Source organism: Fundulus heteroclitus, chromosome 11 (assembly GCF_011125445.2).
Source record: "Fundulus heteroclitus isolate FHET01 chromosome 11, MU-UCD_Fhet_4.1, whole genome shotgun sequence".
NCBI classification, from domain to species: domain Eukaryota; kingdom Metazoa; phylum Chordata; class Actinopteri; order Cyprinodontiformes; family Fundulidae; genus Fundulus; species Fundulus heteroclitus.
This window is the reverse complement of record NC_046371.1, coordinates 19535323-19552978: the sequence shown is the minus strand read 5'-3', so window position 1 is coordinate 19552978 and position 17656 is coordinate 19535323. Positions and strand designations below refer to the sequence as shown.

The following is a 17656-nucleotide window of genomic DNA, read 5'->3' as shown; positions in this document are numbered from 1 at the left end:
ACAGTAGAGTATATTAATAATTACCTTTAGGGATATTCTAAGTGGTGTATCTATGGCAATAGCACGGAAGGGCACAGCTCAGGCGGCACTGCATGGAAAGTGATTTATCACCTATTGTCTAGCAACATTTTTTTTTGGGTTGTTTTATTATTGTTCATTTACCCCACAGTGATTTGTTGTTGGGGGCACTTCAAACTAGAGTACCTACAAGCATGAGGAACATTTTACTGTTGGAAAATCTCAAATATAGCATGTCGGTCCTATTTTCAGGATAAAGGAAGCAGAATTTTCACTTTGGCCTTTTACAAAGAAATTCATATCGCAGCGTTTTATTTTCACACAGTGTTAGGTTTAATACCATACAGTTTGGTATGAGACCAGCATGCAACACCTTGGCTGGTGAGAGCATCTAACATGTGTTCCTACCCTACTTTTGATCAATTACGGGGATTAAGGTTGCAAACAATCTATTAATTGTCGATCAGTGGTTTATTAGATTAATGATTGTTCCATCTGATTAAGTCATAACGTCCGCTAGACCTTTTTTTTTTTCAGTTTTGTAGTATGGCCTTCCTCCAAATGAGGGCGCCACTGTTGTAAAAGAAATAACCGTGACGCTGGCATGCCATTAGGGATGTGACACGGCCCAAACGCAGTGAGATTATTTTAACTTTAATGACGACAAGGATGCAAAATGCACTTTGCGGTTCTGTTTTGCTATACAAACACTTAAACAGCTCCTTATGTTGTCACCTAAATGGCGCCATTCAGCCTGCATGGCGGAGGGGCGTCAGCTTCTCAACCAAAGTTTACTGATGTGCTCAGAAGACAAGGATTTGATGACAGAAAAGCAGAGGGCATCAACACAAAATATTTGTTACATGATAGCAAAAGACTACTGACGTTTTTGTGAAGATTCTAAATGTATGTTTTATTCTAGTCATCTTATTTATTTCTATTCAGTAACCTAATAGGTTCCTGTTTTGTATTTTTTTTATATAAATATGTCTAAGTTTTAATAATGTGTGAGAAAAACACAATTTTGTTTATTCACTCCGAATTTAATACAGTTGGCACAATAAATCGGTAGATTGTAATGATGTGGCTCTTTTTTTTTATTGAGCATATTGTGAAAAAATAAAATAAATAGCCCTTCATGTTATGAAAAGACACTCTACACTGAAGAAAACACTCACTTATATGCCCACTTATCAATTAATCATTAGTTGATCATGTATGTTGATCAATCAACTTCAAATTAACTTAATCGATAATCTGCATTCCTATTGGGGATAATTAAGCGCAACAAGGTCAAATTTTCTGAAGACTTCAGTTTCCAGTGATTGTGGCTGTGAATGAAATGCACAATATAATGACCCTTGATCAAAGCCAAATAACTGATTGACCTGCTGTTGAAGAACATTTATCAGAGCCACTCAACTAAAGATCAGGGCTGCATGATATTAGAAAACAATGCAATGGTAATAGTGTTAGGAAAAACTGCAGCACTGATGCTATTTGCTTTAAATCCACGTAAATGCTCTCTTTTTCTACTGTTCTTTACAAATCTCCCTGTTACCTTTTAGCTATAATCTCCGTAAGGTTTCAGAGTCTCCCTCTACCAGTCCTACCAGCATGCGAAATGTGAACCCACTTTTCAACGTATTACCAAACCCTTATTCCATTCCTAAGCTATATTGATGTTCTGTACACTTCATGATGAAATATTTGGTGATAACACCAGGATTACCCCAACCTCGCACAAGGCTAAGCGTTTTGTTTATTTTAGATAAGTGTTTATATACACCAGTGACAGTGATGCTGTCAAAATTGGTATTTAGTGGGGCTGTCAAAAATAATCAACGCGTTGATGTTTGAGAGCAACATACAAAACGTCAGCTATCCTCCTGTATGCGAGAGTAGCTAACCTCCTGGACAACGTAAGCTAACGCTAGCTGTTACAACTGTAAACACCACCAGGTTGCACCAAGAGCAGCACTCTTCATTATGGATGATATTGTTGAGTGAAGATTGACGAACAGCTTTTTTTTATATCAGTAAAGAAATCTGAAGCACAGAGATGTACTAAAAACAAAGGAAACAATTTTCTTCAACATCTTGAGACGTGTCTGGTTCGATTAGGGCCAAAGAAGGCGAGACCTACAGCAGATGAGCAGAGTCCTAGCTGGGGCTGTTACTCTGTTTTTAAATCCCTTTTTATTGTGGAGAATGGGTGGATTTGGAAATGCTGGCTGCCTTTACGGGTCTATAAACTCGAGGAAATGGATGCAGGCACTGCTGTTTCATTAATGTTCGCCATATTAAACGCTCTAACTGTGCAAATCAGTAATATTGGATGCTGAGGACAGCTTAAAATGTAAAAAAAAAAAAAAAAAAAAAAAGGCTTAAATATTCTAGGTCTTGAGAAGAAATTGGAATCACCCCAAATCAGTATTAGGTCATCAAAACAAATAAGATAATGTAACAAAACACAAGACAGAAATTCTGATTGGTGCAGCTCTACACATAATCACATTTCCTTACTGAAGAGCAGACTATGGAATATAACAATCTGCCAAGAAGATCTTCACGATCACGGTCCTGCATATTTATTAGCGTTGTTGAGTCCCTTTTACAATGATTACCGTAATCTTTATGGAGCTTCTCAGTGACCAGAGATGTTCTTTGTTAGAGACTCAATTTGTGTTTTCCTGACCTGTGGAACATAAGCTTGTAATGGAGCCTCTACAAACTTATTATATTCCTGGTACACAAACACACACACACACGCAATGTGGCACAGATGCATCTGGTGATACTTGGGCTGCCTTAGGGATGTTTAGAAGAAAGAACCATTAATGCTGTTTTCCAGTTGCTATGGATATGTCTTGATGCTCAATTACAATTTTTTGCTGAAATCTGATTTTTTTTTTTCTTTGGGTGGTCAGTCACACTGCTAAATGCGACCGCCATCACAGTTCTGTATAAAAAGTTCAAGACCTCAAAGCGCCCCGCACGCGCAGATAACGCAAGACGTCACACAGCAGCGCAGTGTAAAATGTATGTTTGGAATTTGTTGATAATTATTGATATCGATCAATATGATTTCTATGTTATCGATATGCTTTTTTTTCCCTATATCGTCCAGCTCTAAATATGAAGTTGCTGAACAGTGGGGGCGGACAATATTAAGACAAGAGCATAAGAAGAAGAAGAAGAAGAACGTTAAGAAAACAGCACAGCTAATGACAGCGGTCTCTTGTGGAGCCGTGACTGCTACTGCCGTAGAGCCCTCTGTGTGGATGTGTAGTGAGATGAGACATGACCATTCAGACAGTGGACGCTTTGAAAAATACCCAGTACTAATCCTAATTAGTACCGCATCTGGAAGTGGCACAAATCTATGTTTTTCTAATAAACTTAAGCAAATTTTAAAATCCGTCGAAGTGATTAATTGATAAGTTCAGACTGATCAGACTAACTGCTGTTAAAATAAATACAAGCAACCAAGAACGTACATCTCCACACTTTGTCCTTTCAAAGGCAGTGTGTGTGTTCAGTAAATGAAGCTGCGCATGTGCGACTGATTTTAATTAGATAAAAACAATCCGAACTGCAAAGTGTCATTTGTACGCCACCATTTGCACGGCGGACTTACTGGAGTCTGAGCTCAGGGTGAGTGAGAGTCTGCCCGTTTTCCCTCACAGAAATCCAACTTCTGTTAATCTTTCTAATAATTTTTTTTTTTACTACAACTCTTTAAAAGAAGGGGTAAAAAAATGTAACTCACAATTACACTGAGTCATTCAATCTTTAAGTATCGGTGAATATGAATGGGGGTCTTTATTTAATATAGTCAGCACTTTGTTGAAAAACAAGCAAGTTCCTATTTAGTAGGGCTGAACGATTTTGGAAAATAATCTAATTGCGATTTTTTTTCTTAATATTGCGATTTTTTTTTTCCCCAGTTTAATTTATCATGTCTTTTTAAATATATACAAACAACAAATCATTTTGTTTCCTCGCTGTGCAGATTAGGTGCTAAAAGACCCGCAGCATCTAAACTCAGAGCAGAAATGATTGCGTTCTGCCTACAATATATTACAACCAAAATTGCAATTTTGACTTTTCTCTGCGTTAACCACAAGCAACAAAAATGGCGTCTAAATAAAGACATTTGTAAACAAGGACTATTCAAAACAAGAACTTTGAATGTTTCTATTATCCAGAATATTATTCAAGAGAAGTAGTTAGTTGATTGGGACATCAATCCTTGATGAACATAAAGTCCAACCAACAAACAAGTCTATGTATTAAACTGATTAACCTGTACTTAATGCTATGTATGATTATACAAACTCTAAAACAAGTAAAGTTAGATTATCTCACTGCTGCAACTGTCTTCCCTTCCATGTGGAGGCAAACCCACTTTAAACATTTTACCAACACCTAATGGACGTGGCTAATTCCCTAATTGTTACATAGCCAAAAATTGCAGACTCTGCAATTTGGAAATTGCGTTTTTTAAAATTACAATTATATAAAATGCGATTAATTGTTCAGCCCTACTATTTCGTTGAGCTCATTAAGAGTCACCATATCCTACCACTTTTCCCCGCCATGTTAATCGAGCGTGTGTTTTCTGCTCTCACAGATGCCTGTACTTATCACCCGGGAGTCCCGGTGTTCCACGATGCCTTGAAGGTAAAATACCTCAAAGTGCGCTGCTAGCTTGCACTTGGTTCAAAAATCTGGTCCAAGTTGATTTTTGGGTAACTTCCTTTCAGGGATGGTCCTGCTGCAAGAGAAGAACCACCGACTTCTCCGACTTTCTCAGCATCGCTGTAGGTTTTCTGTTTTAATCAGCCATTTTCACTGCATTCCCCAGTTGTGTCTCCATTCTCTTGTTGTTTGTCAGATATCGATCGCCAGCTTTTTATTTATTTTTTTTGGTTTGGCCCAGTTGCCCTTGTAGCACTCATTGTTCAGGAGTTCAGCACAGTGGCTTTCTTCTCACAGGGCTGCACAAAGGGTCCCCACAACAAAGAGAAGCCCCCTGAGCCGGTGAAACCAGATGTGAAAACATCCGGAGAAAAGAAGGAGCTGGAGGCCCAGAAACCGAAGTTTAATGAGTACATCATCTCTGCACCGAAGCCCCAAGAGGCGATAATCAGACCAAGGTCGGTTTCTGCTAAGGCTTTTTTCTAACTTACTGAAAGAAAGGTATAAATATCCGACCTATACACAAAAATATATCTTGTAAAAGTTTAAATTGGTTGTGTTTGTTATTTAATATTTGAACAGTGGGAAAAAACAGGGCAGATACGCTTCTTGCATTCAGTGTAGCATTGGGACATTGTGCTGAATATTTATGCTTTTAGATCTGCAGACCGTGCTTCATTGTGAATTTTATTTATTTAGTTTCGAACTTCAGCGAGACTAGGTTTGTTTTAGTTTTTTTGTTTTCTTTCCTTGAAGTCTTTGAAGCAGTTTTTTTTTTAAAAAAAGGGAACACTGATGAAACCATCGTGGCGTAATAGTGCCGCGATGATTGTTTAAACCTTACAAAAGCCTGTCTTTTTTCCTGAGATATTGGTTTGTCTTACAGCCCCGATGAGCCGGTGATGAGAATGCAGCACAAAGTCTCTGCCTCTCTAAAGCAGGCGCTGGAGAAACTCAAAGTATCCGACAATACAACAGAGAAAAAAGGTGGGAAGCGGATCTATTTTTCCCCTCACATCTCCTCCTTTTTCTTATCTTTACTCAAAAGACGTTTCCGTCGTCTGCTACTTACCAGACCATCCGTATAGTGCTTGTCGCAGCGGACGTGAAGGTCATGTTAAAAGTAGAGCTTAATGGATGACCACTGGGAATTCGCCATCATCTGTGTCTTTCCCATCATGATATTCGAGTTAAAGATGACAGTTAGAGGGCAGCCCATCAAAACCGATGATGCATTTTTAAAAACCTCGTCACGGGCATAATCTTTTCTTTTTCGTCTCTCTGGGTGTTTCTAGAGGAAGATGGCGACGAGATCAAAATTGGAGAATCATGTAAAAATGGAGGATGTACAAAAGTAAGTGGAATGTTGTGTGTTTAGCGGAGAAATGTGTCAAGTTTGCCTTTATCTAGCGCTGCTCATCTTGGGAAATCACGGTCTAATGTTGGATTCTCCCACTTAAGAAAGCATATGCTCATGTGTGATTATGGCAAAAATAAATCATGATTTTAAGTTGTTCTAAGACGCTGCAACACCCTCGCCCTTAAAAACGTCTTCACTTGGGGGGAAATTTACCCTGCACATTTTCTGCAGGGCGTATGCAAAGCAAAGTTTTTTTTATTCAAGCTAATCGGACCTGTCAGAGCAGAAATCCCAAGATCAGAACAGGACGTTTGAGGAAAATTTACATTGACATGTTTGGTAGCCGTTTTCGTCTGATTTACATAATTATACGTAAACTCATTTTGTATACCTACTATCATCCAAGCTGTAATGAAGGAGTGTTCTCTGTGAATCTAAATTAGTCTTTTTATCCGTTTTTGTGTAGAAATGGCTTTGACCTCCATAGTTCCGACACAGTGTGGATCAGAATAGAGCTTAGTGTCTTTATGCAGAATATAATGAAATTAGAGGTTCCTCCTAAGGTCCTCAGGCAAATCTACATGAACCAAAACAACTCAGTGGCACCAACGTAAAGTCACTGATGATGTAAACAAATTAACATGTAATAAAATAAGAATATACTTACATGGCGGATTTGACGTTGGTTGCACTTAGGATGGAAACTAAACATGTGACATTGTTTACTAGATATAGAAGTTCTGTGTGGCATTAGATTTTAAGCATTTTCCCGGTATAGATAAGCAAAGAGAAAATAGAGTATCAACACAAATATATGTATTTCTACACTTAATCTTCTGTCCCGTCATCTAAAATGCATCAATTTATCCGTATTTATCCATTCAAATATGTATCCATCGAGATATTTAACCATCAATACATCAACTTCTTTATTATTCATCCATCCCTTATTTTTTTCCCTTTTTGCTTTCTGTTTTTATTTGCAGCATTCAAATTTAAAGCCCAACTGTAGTAAAAAATATCTGCCATTAATTCCTGGTGAACCTTTGCATTTACACTTCAGAAATCAGCTAAAAAGGGCAGAGAATTTTAAAACAAAGTTTGGTCTGGAAACTATTGAATTTTGACGTGACAAAGGTGTAGAAACCCTGGCTGTCCATTATTACCATATCAGTTCTTCTGATGCTTTCTTGAATCAGAGTTAATGAAAAGCTTCAGCATCATATTCTTTTATCTACAAAAAGAAAACATAGGAAGCAAAATAAAAAAAATCACAGATTCAACGACTGGTTATAATATGATCAATAATGAAGTTAAGGGCCATGTTGGTGCATTTTTGTCAGCTTTTTTTAATCTCACTTTTGTGTTTAACCTCAGACTTTTGAGGGACCTTCAAGTGACTCCGACGTGTGCTCCTACCACTCTGGAGTCCCCATCTTCCACGAAGGGTTGGTATCAATGCTAATATTCTACATATACTGCTTCTAAGACGTTTAATTCCCCCTTCCACCTTTGCTTATCGACATTTATCCGCAGATTCTCTTGTGGCAGCTGTAAAAGAATGCAAATGTTTCTCTTGCCTCTCCAGGATGAAATACTGGAGCTGCTGTAAAAGGAAAACCTCCGACTTCAACACCTTCCTGTCTCAGGAGGGCTGCACAAAGGGAACTCATCTGTGGAGGAAAAAGGATTCGGTAGGTGTGCCGGCCTGACAGCAATGGATCATTTTGATGTGCGGGCCTGAGGAGCCTTGGCTGCAACTCCATCTAGTGGTTTCTGGTTTCACTGTCAAGACGTTTTGCAGTAGAGGCGGGATCAGAAGAATTATGTGCTGTGCTTTAACACGAAGTCTCTCCGTAGGGAAAGAAGGTGGTCCCCTGCCGGTTTGACTGGCACCAGACGGGGACGCAGGTCATCATTTCTATTTATGCCAAAAATGCCGTCCCTGAGCTAAGCTACGTGGACGCCAACAGCACCATGGTGAGAGACTCTGTACTCTTTGACAGTTTTAGCACTTTGCTAAACTGCTTAGACTTTTGTTCAGTTTTTAAAAAAAATGTAAATTCTTTTTATTTTTTTTCCCTCAGCTCAACATCAACATTATATTTGATGGCGAAAAGGAATTTCAACAGAAAATCTGTTTGTGGGGAGTAAGTACAGTTTTATTCTAAAATGTTTTGTTCCTTTGGTTATTTGCAAACTTAAATTTAAATCACATTCAACATTTTTCACTTGAAACGGCAACGTAAATTTAACCTTTACCAATTACATTGATGTTCATTCTCCAAGGATCTGTCAGTATGCTAAGAGAAATCGGCTTTGATTCAAATCTGAGCAATTATGTTTTTGATGTGAACGGGAACGGCCAGGTGAATTACAATTTGTGCTGCTAGTTTGGACAAATCCCTTTACTTTGCTTCCACATTTTACTTGATGCTTATAGTCTCAGGGAAAGAAGGAAGGATTGCCACCTTCTGGGACTTCTAAGCACTACTACTTTCTGATTTACTTGCTACATAGTAGCAAAGCAACTTAAAACTACCAGATGATGTGATAGTCATCTTTATATATATCAGACCCATTGCTATCTACTCTGGTTAATTAAAATCTACTACAATAGAATATAAAAAAAAAAAGTGGAAATCCTTCACTGCTATACTGAAAAGAAAGTGCGACCTTTGTCAGTTTTAAGTATTTTTCATGTTAATAATCTGAAGGCCTGCATGGATTTGCTGCAGACGCACGTTTAAATAGAGAGTCCGCCTTAAACACTAACAAATCCAGGTCATAGAGGCCATTTATTATGGATGAATCCAAGCACATTCATCCCTTGTACATCCCAGTCCTTGTGGAATTGGGCACCACAGACACCAGAAAGTTTTAAAAACGCTTCACGCATGCGATTCTCCTGCAAGAGAAGGAACTTCATGGAATGGGAGTTGAAGAGTCTCCTAAATATGGTGCATTGTGACAATTAACAACTAAAACCCTACTGATTTGTTAATATTGCATGAGTCTTAGATGGTTTACACATAGTGTTTTTAAAAATGAATGTAGAACTGTCTTGGGGAACAGCTGAGGCATTCCAATTTGTTTTTTATCCAGCAAAAAAAAGAAGAAAAAACAGGTAGGCACTCATTTAAAGAAATAGTTGAAGGACAAACAGCTACAACATTTCTATTAGGGCCTTTAAATAAAAGTACTCACAAGGTAACCACCCTGCTCTCACTGTAGCAGCTTGCAGTCTCTTCCCAACCAACCTGTTCTTTAAAACGAATGAGCCAAGTCACCTCACCAAAACGTTAGATGTACGTGTTTGCATATTTCATCTGTTCATTGACTGAATGAAAATGTTTCCTGTGAACATAAAAACAACAGTTCCATGAGTGTGCCATCACATGCACCACACATGGACCAGATCACTCCTAACGCACCACACATGGTCCATATCACTCCTAACGCACCACACATGGTCCAGATCACTCCTAACGCGCACCACACATGGTCCATATCACTCCTAACGCACCACACATGGTCCATATCACTCCTAACGCGCACCACACATGGTCCAGATCACTCCTAACGCGCACCACACATGGTCCAGATCACTCCTAACGCGCACCACACATGGTCCAGATCACTCCTAACGCACAACACATGGTCCAGATCACTCCTAACGCACCACACATGGTCCAGATCACTCCTAACGCACCACACATGGTCCAGATCACTCCTAACGCACCACACATGGTCCAGATCACTCCTAACGCGCACCACACATGGTCCAGATCACTCCTAACGCGCACCACACATGGTCCAGATCACTCCTAACGCGCACCACACATGGTCCAGATCACTCCTAACGCACCACACATGGTCCAGATCACTCCTAACGCACCACACATGGTCCAGATCACTCCTAACGCACCACACATGGTCCAGATCACTCCTAACGCACCACACATGGTCCAGATCACTCCTAACGCACCACACATGGTCCAGATCACTCCTAACGCGCACCACACATGGTCCAGATCACTCCTAACGCGCACCACACATGGTCCAGATCACTCCTAACGCGCACCACACATGGTCCAGATCACTCCTAACGCGCACCACACATGGTCCAGATCACTCCTACGCACCCACACATGTCCAGATCACTCCTCACTCCTAACGCGCACCACACATGGTCCAGATCACTCCTAACGCGCACCACACATGGTCCAGATCACTCCTAACGCGCACCACACATGGTCCAGATCACTCCTAACGCGCACCACACATGGTCCAGATCACTCCTAACGCGCACCACACATGGTCCAGATCACTCCTAACGCACCACACATGGTCCAGATCACTCCTAACGCGCACCACACATGGTCCAGATCACTCCTAACGCACCACACATGGTCCAGATCACTCCTAACGCACCACACATGGTCCAGATCACTCCTAACGCACCACACATGGTCCAGATCACTCCTAACGCACCACAAATGGTCCAGATCACTCCTAACACACCACACAAGGCAGGAATTTATCTCTTTAACCCCAATAGTCTGGCTCTGTCAGAAGGGGAAGATAAGGGCAAAAATCTCCTGTACTTCCTGCAAATCGTTCTTTAATGTTGGCATGTAAACTGCATAATGTAGGAATTTGGTATACCTTGCCGACGTAAGAGCAATTTCATGTCAGTAACATTTCAATTATTGCAGTCTTGATCAGTCTGTGAGCTCCAGTTGAAATGCTTTTATTGCGTGGAACCTCAGTGTGCTCAGCAGCTGTATGGGTACAGACCCAGCGGCGTCCTGAGCACAGTTGCAAAAGGGTTGCCCTCGGAGACCCAAAGCAGCTGATGAGCCAGTTGTCGTCTTGTGCCGTCTCATATTCTAAAAACAGTCTTTTCACACTGTACATATGATCTTATAACAAAAACACCTATAAAAGGTGTTGATACACACACAATATCTAAAATCCTAGAAATTTAAGGAGATGTACTATTTTTTACTCTGACTGTATTATTAAAACACATACTTCGACTCAGGACTCTAGTAATATTTAAACTTAATGAAAATGATCTAAAAATGTAACAATCCTCTTGTTAGCAACCTGAGTGAAAGATCAAAAGAGGCCAGCAATTATCCTGTCAGGGTAGGCAAAGTTAGTGTGGACTGTGTGAGTTGTTCCCAACATCTGGTGAGAATGTTATGGCAACAGAAAAACAAATTCTTATTTTTTTAACATGGGGATCATGTTAATTAGTTAATCAAAGAAGGAAAAATATGTTCATTTGAAGAAAAACAAATTCTTATTTTTAGGTCTATTTTTGCAGTGTAAAGCAAGCAAATTTAATGCTGTTCAATTTAAATACATTTTAATAAGTGGTGTTTTGAGGTCTTTTTTTTTTGTCTTTGCTTAAAAAAACAAGTGTTCATAAATCCTTTCGCTTCCTGTTTTCTTCCTCTCACCTTCTAGGTGATAGATGTGACCAAAAGCACAGTAAACATGATGGCAGCCAAGATAGAGGTCGCTATGAAGAAGGCCGAGCCGATGTCCTGGGCTCGTCTGGACCTTCCGCCTCCTGTCCCCCCTCCCAAGGAGGACGACAAAAAGAAAGAAGAGGCCGATAGCGACGATGAGGATGAAGACGAATGATGATGTCTTTACATCTAGCTTAATCAAAGACAGGAAGGCATATTTTAACTTATTTACGTCTTTAAAGAATGGCCTCTTTCGCAGTTACAGCATTCTTTTATTTCTCTGACATTCACTGCATTTTCCCCTTGTCCACCTTTTTATTAGTTCTGTCTTTTTTTTTTCTCTCGCATTTTGGAGTTCATTCAAAGCTTGAATGCTAAGCAAGTACGTTTTCCCATTTGCACGCGGACAAATGTAGGCGTTACTCAAGCGAGATAACTCCCCTGTGTATTTGCACTGAAGTTACCTTTAAACACGACCCGACACAGAGGGACAGCGAGGACCAGGGTCAGTGGCAGACTGCCGCTGTGACCGTCTCTCTACAGTGTTTGGTTAAAGATGATTCCGCCTGAACATTTCCATTTCCATCTGGATTTTATACTCCAGCTGTGTAATGTTTTGTCATTCCATCCTATGGTTTCAATTATTAGATAAATAATAAAAAAAAATGTTCTGTTTAATTGATGTCCCCAACAATTGTGACCCATGTCTGCGTGAGGAAAAGAAACCCTCTATAGGATTTAAATCCTCTATAGGGGTGTATGCTTATTTAAAATAGAATTTATTGAAATAAACACCATTAAGAATCATAGTTCATCAGGTTTCAGGTCCCCCCCCCCCCCCCCCCCCTTCTTACAGCAGAAATAAGGGTTTGCTCCAGTCTTTTTTGTTTTTGTTTTTTTTACATTATTTTCTGCATTTATTTTTGTACACTCTTGGTTGGAGTGACTGTAATTCTTGTGACTATACCACACTGCGGTTTTAATGGGAATGTACTGTAATATTTGAATACGCCAAATGAATACTGAGTATTTGGAGCAGAGTACTGTATAAATGAAATGATACACTAGACAGCATGTGTCTATGTTTAGTATGTATGAGGTTTATTTGGCTTAAGGAGACCATCGTAAGAGGATCATTAAGAGAAGATTATTCCAGCCCCTTCAAAAAAAATAAATATTTCTTCAGTAAATATAAAGCTGAGAGTTGGTGTTTGTTAAAAAAAAAAACAGCTTTGGATGTTATTGATGAAGTAAGTTACTTCAAATATCACTTGAGAGGGCAGCAGCAGCCTATCAGCTCTTGAGGCAAACGCCGCATCCTGTGGCTCCTAGGTCAGCAATGTTTCTTCTCCACCCTGTAAACGGTCACCATGGTAACCAGCTCGTCAGTGATCTGATGCGGCTATTTGCATTACCGCATCGGGCTTAAAACCACACATTCACCACAGCAGGAGGATATACACTCAGTTGCCATTTTATCAAGTACACCTATTTTGACTGCCAACCCCATGGCGGCAGCTCAGCGGGTTTAGACATCAAGACGTAGCAAAGAGGATTTGTGAAGAGTCAAATAAAGCGTCAGGATGGGTAAAATGGGATCTAAGTGGCTTAGAATGTGGTACTGTTTGGTTTTTGGTGCCAGATGAGCTGGTTATAGTCTTATATAATAGTAATATATAACTACCAAAGATGCAGAATACCACTTCTGAACAGACTTGTCATACCATAGTCCTAAGAAAGTGAGGTAAAAAAAAAATCTGTTTTATTGTATATTTGTCGGTAACATGGTGACTCTATTGTACATAAACTGTTGAGTTTCTTTGTTCTGTCAATAGCCTGTAGGATCTCTGACAAATAGTGGATTAAGATCAGATGAAACAAAGGCTACTTAAGCCTCTTTTTGGTCACTATGGGAGTTTGAGGATTGGGTCTTTTTTTCTGTTTTTTGGGGGGAAAATCAACCAAATTAATAAACTAAATGGAAAACCTTCAGGCCACAGCGGTAGAAGACCGTACTGACCATGGACAAAAAATACATAACGGATTTGGTGAGAACGTGAAAGCATGTATCATCAGGATTTGTCTCAGAGGTTCAGGTTTGTGGTGGTGGAGTTTATAGAGTGGTAGTTGATTTGGCTCGTTTCTACCAGTTGAGTATACGGTAGTTTAAATACCACTGCCTACCTGAGTATTGTTGCTCACCTTGTCCATTCCTTTATGACCTCCTGCATGGTTCATTACGAGGCTTCTGCAGGAGGTGATGAGAAACTTCATCCATGGTTGGTTCATTCTCATCAGCCAGGGTCCTAAATCTATTGGTCTGCAGGATGATATATTACCATACTCTAAAACACTTTGGTTGTGACTGAAACTTAGTTTTGAGCGATGATGTGATGCAAAACAAAGTCCAAATCTATAGACTAAACTGTCAATTCGCTAAATTAGTCATGAGCATCATCCCTTTTATGTTGTCTTTTTTTTCTTGACGTGTAACCCCATGCAATCATCTGTGACTCTGGGAGTATCCTTCCTTTTTTTTATTGAGGAAGTCTGCGCCGAACCAACATTCCGGCATCCTCTCCCTGCATAATGCAGAATTATGTTTATGACTGCAGAGCGCTTTCATCCAAAGTCTGTGACTCTTCGCTTTAGGGCTCTGTTATCTTGGTTAAATGGTGGTTCACATTAGGCTTTTTTCTATGTAAATCCCATTCACTCCAGCCGAGCTTTTAAAGTTTGTTTAGCAGTACTGACTTCTTTCTATGCCCATTTCGTCACATGTTAATTACCATTTTTAAGTCATTTCATTTGGTTTCCTGATTCTTACAGTTCTGCCTTTTGCAGTTACTGTTTTGATCAGGAAACAATTTGATATCAGCTAAATAAAAAAAAAACTCCATATGTTTGTTGAGATTCATCCAACAAAGAGAATATTATGCTCTTGAATAACTTTATGCCGTATTTGTAATATGAAATAGTTAAGTCAGGGACAGGCATTGTAAACGTTATTTATTTGAAAAGTGAAAAGTTCACAACTAAAGAAGTGCAGCACTTAGTTTTCAAGGTTATCAAATAAAACTAAAGAAGAAATATCTGAAATAATAGAAAAGTTTCTCTTAAAGGTAAAAGTAATCCAAGATCATGACTTAAAACATCTGATGCTGTCTCTAATGTTTGGGAAGAATGTGATCAAGTTTATTCAGACATAAACCATTTATAACATAACTTCTCTAAATAAGTTTTCTATATACATGCAACACACACGTTTAGAAGCACCGATATAAACATAAATGATAGATTTTTTTCCTTTTTTTTTTTTTTTTTTTTGCAACAAATGTTCACATAGCTGTTTGGTAGTTATGGTGGCTGGCTTCTGCTTCATTGCTCCAGATAAGCGGCTGCTTCTCTGGCAGGGCAAAGACGTTTTTCCAACTCCTCCTGCGAGGCCAGGCATCGTATCGACGTTTGGCGAGTCGGAAAAGAGCCGCCGCGGTCACAGTCACAAGCCCTCCACAGAGCCCTGCGAGCAACAGCCAGGGCCACACATCCTGCAGCTCGTCCAGGTAGGGACGCATTGATTCTGCAAGCCTTTGGTCTGCGAGAAGGATGCAGGAAAGTCAGCAAAGTTCAACTCAATAGGACCTTTGATCCTTTTTGATCACCCCTACTTTAAACCATGCTTTGCAGGATTATCCGTACCCTTTAACTCTTACAGTTTGACTGGTGGCTCTGCCTCTGCATTTATTTAGTGTATTTTATTGAGATTTTATGACTGACCAACACGAAGTAATGCATAGTTATGAAGTGAATGGAAAAGGATGCATGATTTTCAGTTTTTTATTTTTTGCAAATAAAAATTTCGAAAGTGGGACAATTATTTTTTTCCTTGAAAAAAAATCTGCCTCGTTCAGATGATGTGGAACTGTCTGTAAACATCGGATTGCAAATCCTTTCACCGATTCTCTGTTGAATTTAGATCTGGACTTTGACAGGGCCATTCTGGCACATGGAAACGCTTTGATCTAGACTATACCATAGTTTTCGCTACATGTGAAGGGTTGTTGTGTTGCTGGACCTTGATTGTCCACCACAGTCTAAAGTCTTTTGCAGCCTTCTGGTTTTTATCCCTCCATGCTTGCGCTGTATTTGTGTCTGCAGTGTCGGTTACATGGCTTGTGGCAAATTGCAAACAGGACTTGATTGATAAAGCTTTCTTCTTCCCAGTCTTCTTTAAATATAGGCCAGATTTGGGGAGTGTACAAATAACTGTCTAACAGAACCGACAGACTCTCCCTCCTGAGCTGTGGATCTCTGCAGCTCCCTCGGGGTTTTCCCACCAACATATGATTTTAGCTCATAATAATTAACAGCAACAGTAGAAACCAGAAAGACAGAACGGAAACATCAAAGCAAACCCAATTTCTCCCCATGTACCTTTGCAATATATGTCAGTATTTTTATTTTCCTTGATTTCAAATCAAATTACATAAATTCACATGCTCCACTAGTAGTTTAAGACAGGTGTTAGTAGCTCTTTACTGCACTTTAGGGCATGTATCCTCTCACTCTTCCATCGAGACAAGTTTCTGGATATCCACTCTTGATGCAGCCAGTCTCACGACAGATGTCTCTGTACATCCGTTTACAAGCAGCGCTCCAGCTTCAGGTTGCTCAAGTGTGAGCTTCACCAGAACTGACAAGGACTTCTGGATAGGTGTTGAAACGTTTTCAGAAAGAACTGAGCAAAAGTCTGGTTGCCTCTGATTTAATCCTGCTTGCTGTTGCCATGACCTGGATAACTGAGAATTTGCTTGGCCATGTGTACCAGACTCATATATTTTCTAAAACAATTCATGGACATCAATAGCTTCTCCTGAGTTACCTCGTGCATCTTGGCTGCCCCTCTTAGTAATGCTCTTTGAGCCCGGCCTGTCGGTTTAGCTGACCAACCATGTTTTGCGGCTGTGCCATGTTTCATTTTCAGCTGTTCTTATTTTTTCATTACCTAATTCCTCTTTAAACCTCTCCATGACGTTCTCCCTGACCTGTCTGCTGTGTTAATTGCATTTTATTGAGGCGGTTCAATACTTCAGTACTGTTCTCTAATAAGCATCTGAAGCTTCAATTCAATTACATTTTATTTATATAGCACTAATTCATGATCCATATCATCTCAAGGCACTTTCCTAAGTCATATTGGGTCAGATTATACAGATTGGTCAAACAATGTCCTCTCTAAGGGAACCCAGCAGATTACATTGAGTCTTGATAAGCAGCGTTAACTCCTCATGAAAGAGGTCTATTTACTAAGTAGGTGACTTTAAAAGGTTATTGGTTGTGGAAGGTTTTATTTATAGTTGAGCCAGTCAAAGACAATGGGGCTGAGTACAAATGCTTGCCACACTGTTCAGATCCTTATTTGTAAGAAATAATTATAATCCCAGTAAAATGCTTTTTAAGTTTTGTGGTTGGAACGTGACAAAATGTGAAAAACATTTGAGCGGTGTAAATACTTTTGAATTGCATTGTATATTTTTGATGAATGTGTCCTTCATATTCATTGTGTAATATACTTAGATGGAAAATTGCAATAGCTGGGATGACAGAATAAAATAATATACTTTTTTTTAAAGAAAAGTCTGAGAGGAACTTACTTGCATCTAATAAATAAGAGTACTCATATCCAAGGTCTTTACTGGAAATAAAGTACTCTTTGTTTCGGTGCAGGGGTATAAACGGAGCCATGTGGTAATCGCCGTTGTGTCCTATGGGAGCATCAGACTCCGGATACTGAGATGGAGAAGGTGTGTGCCTCCTGAGCCACTGTTCATACAGGCTTTAAAACGATAACAAAGCAAATTCAGAGCCACTGTGAACTGCAAACACATTCATGGTGTTCTCAGTCGTAAGTCTGCGTGGATGTGTTTCTTACCTGTCAACAAAAGCATGGTGAAGCAGGAATATGGGGTCATTTGCAGAGCCCTGCACGGAGGACATCGACCCATTCATGAACACATGCAGGGCAGCATGCATACCCAGACGAGAACTGCTTCCCAGCCCAGTCTGCGGGTCCCCGAATCCTGCAAGAAAA

The 17656-nt window shown here is 39.8% G+C and overlaps 2 protein-coding genes across 2 annotated transcripts in view; one reads left to right on the top strand and one right to left on the bottom strand.

The window, feature by feature from the left end:
• Positions 1 to 17656, bottom strand: part of LOC105922649 (tyrosinase) — a gene marked incomplete in the record, with an annotated part of 30599 nt that overhangs the window by 7775 nt on the left and 5168 nt on the right. The window contains 3 exon segments of the mRNA XM_036143070.1: positions 15012 to 15160; positions 17220 to 17401; positions 17498 to 17645. Coding sequence (XP_035998963.1) covers positions 15012 to 15160; positions 17220 to 17401; positions 17498 to 17645 — 479 coding nt within the window.
• LOC118564553 (cysteine and histidine-rich domain-containing protein 1-like) lies at positions 4621 to 12761 on the top strand. The gene is made up of 10 exons (XM_036143071.1): positions 4621 to 4704; positions 4788 to 4844; positions 5020 to 5180; positions 5609 to 5709; positions 6018 to 6076; positions 7460 to 7530; positions 7671 to 7776; positions 7943 to 8062; positions 8170 to 8232; positions 11561 to 12761. Exons 1-10 carry the CDS (start codon positions 4621 to 4623, stop codon positions 11738 to 11740), a joined length of 1002 nt encoding a protein of 333 aa, XP_035998964.1. The 3' UTR covers positions 11741 to 12761.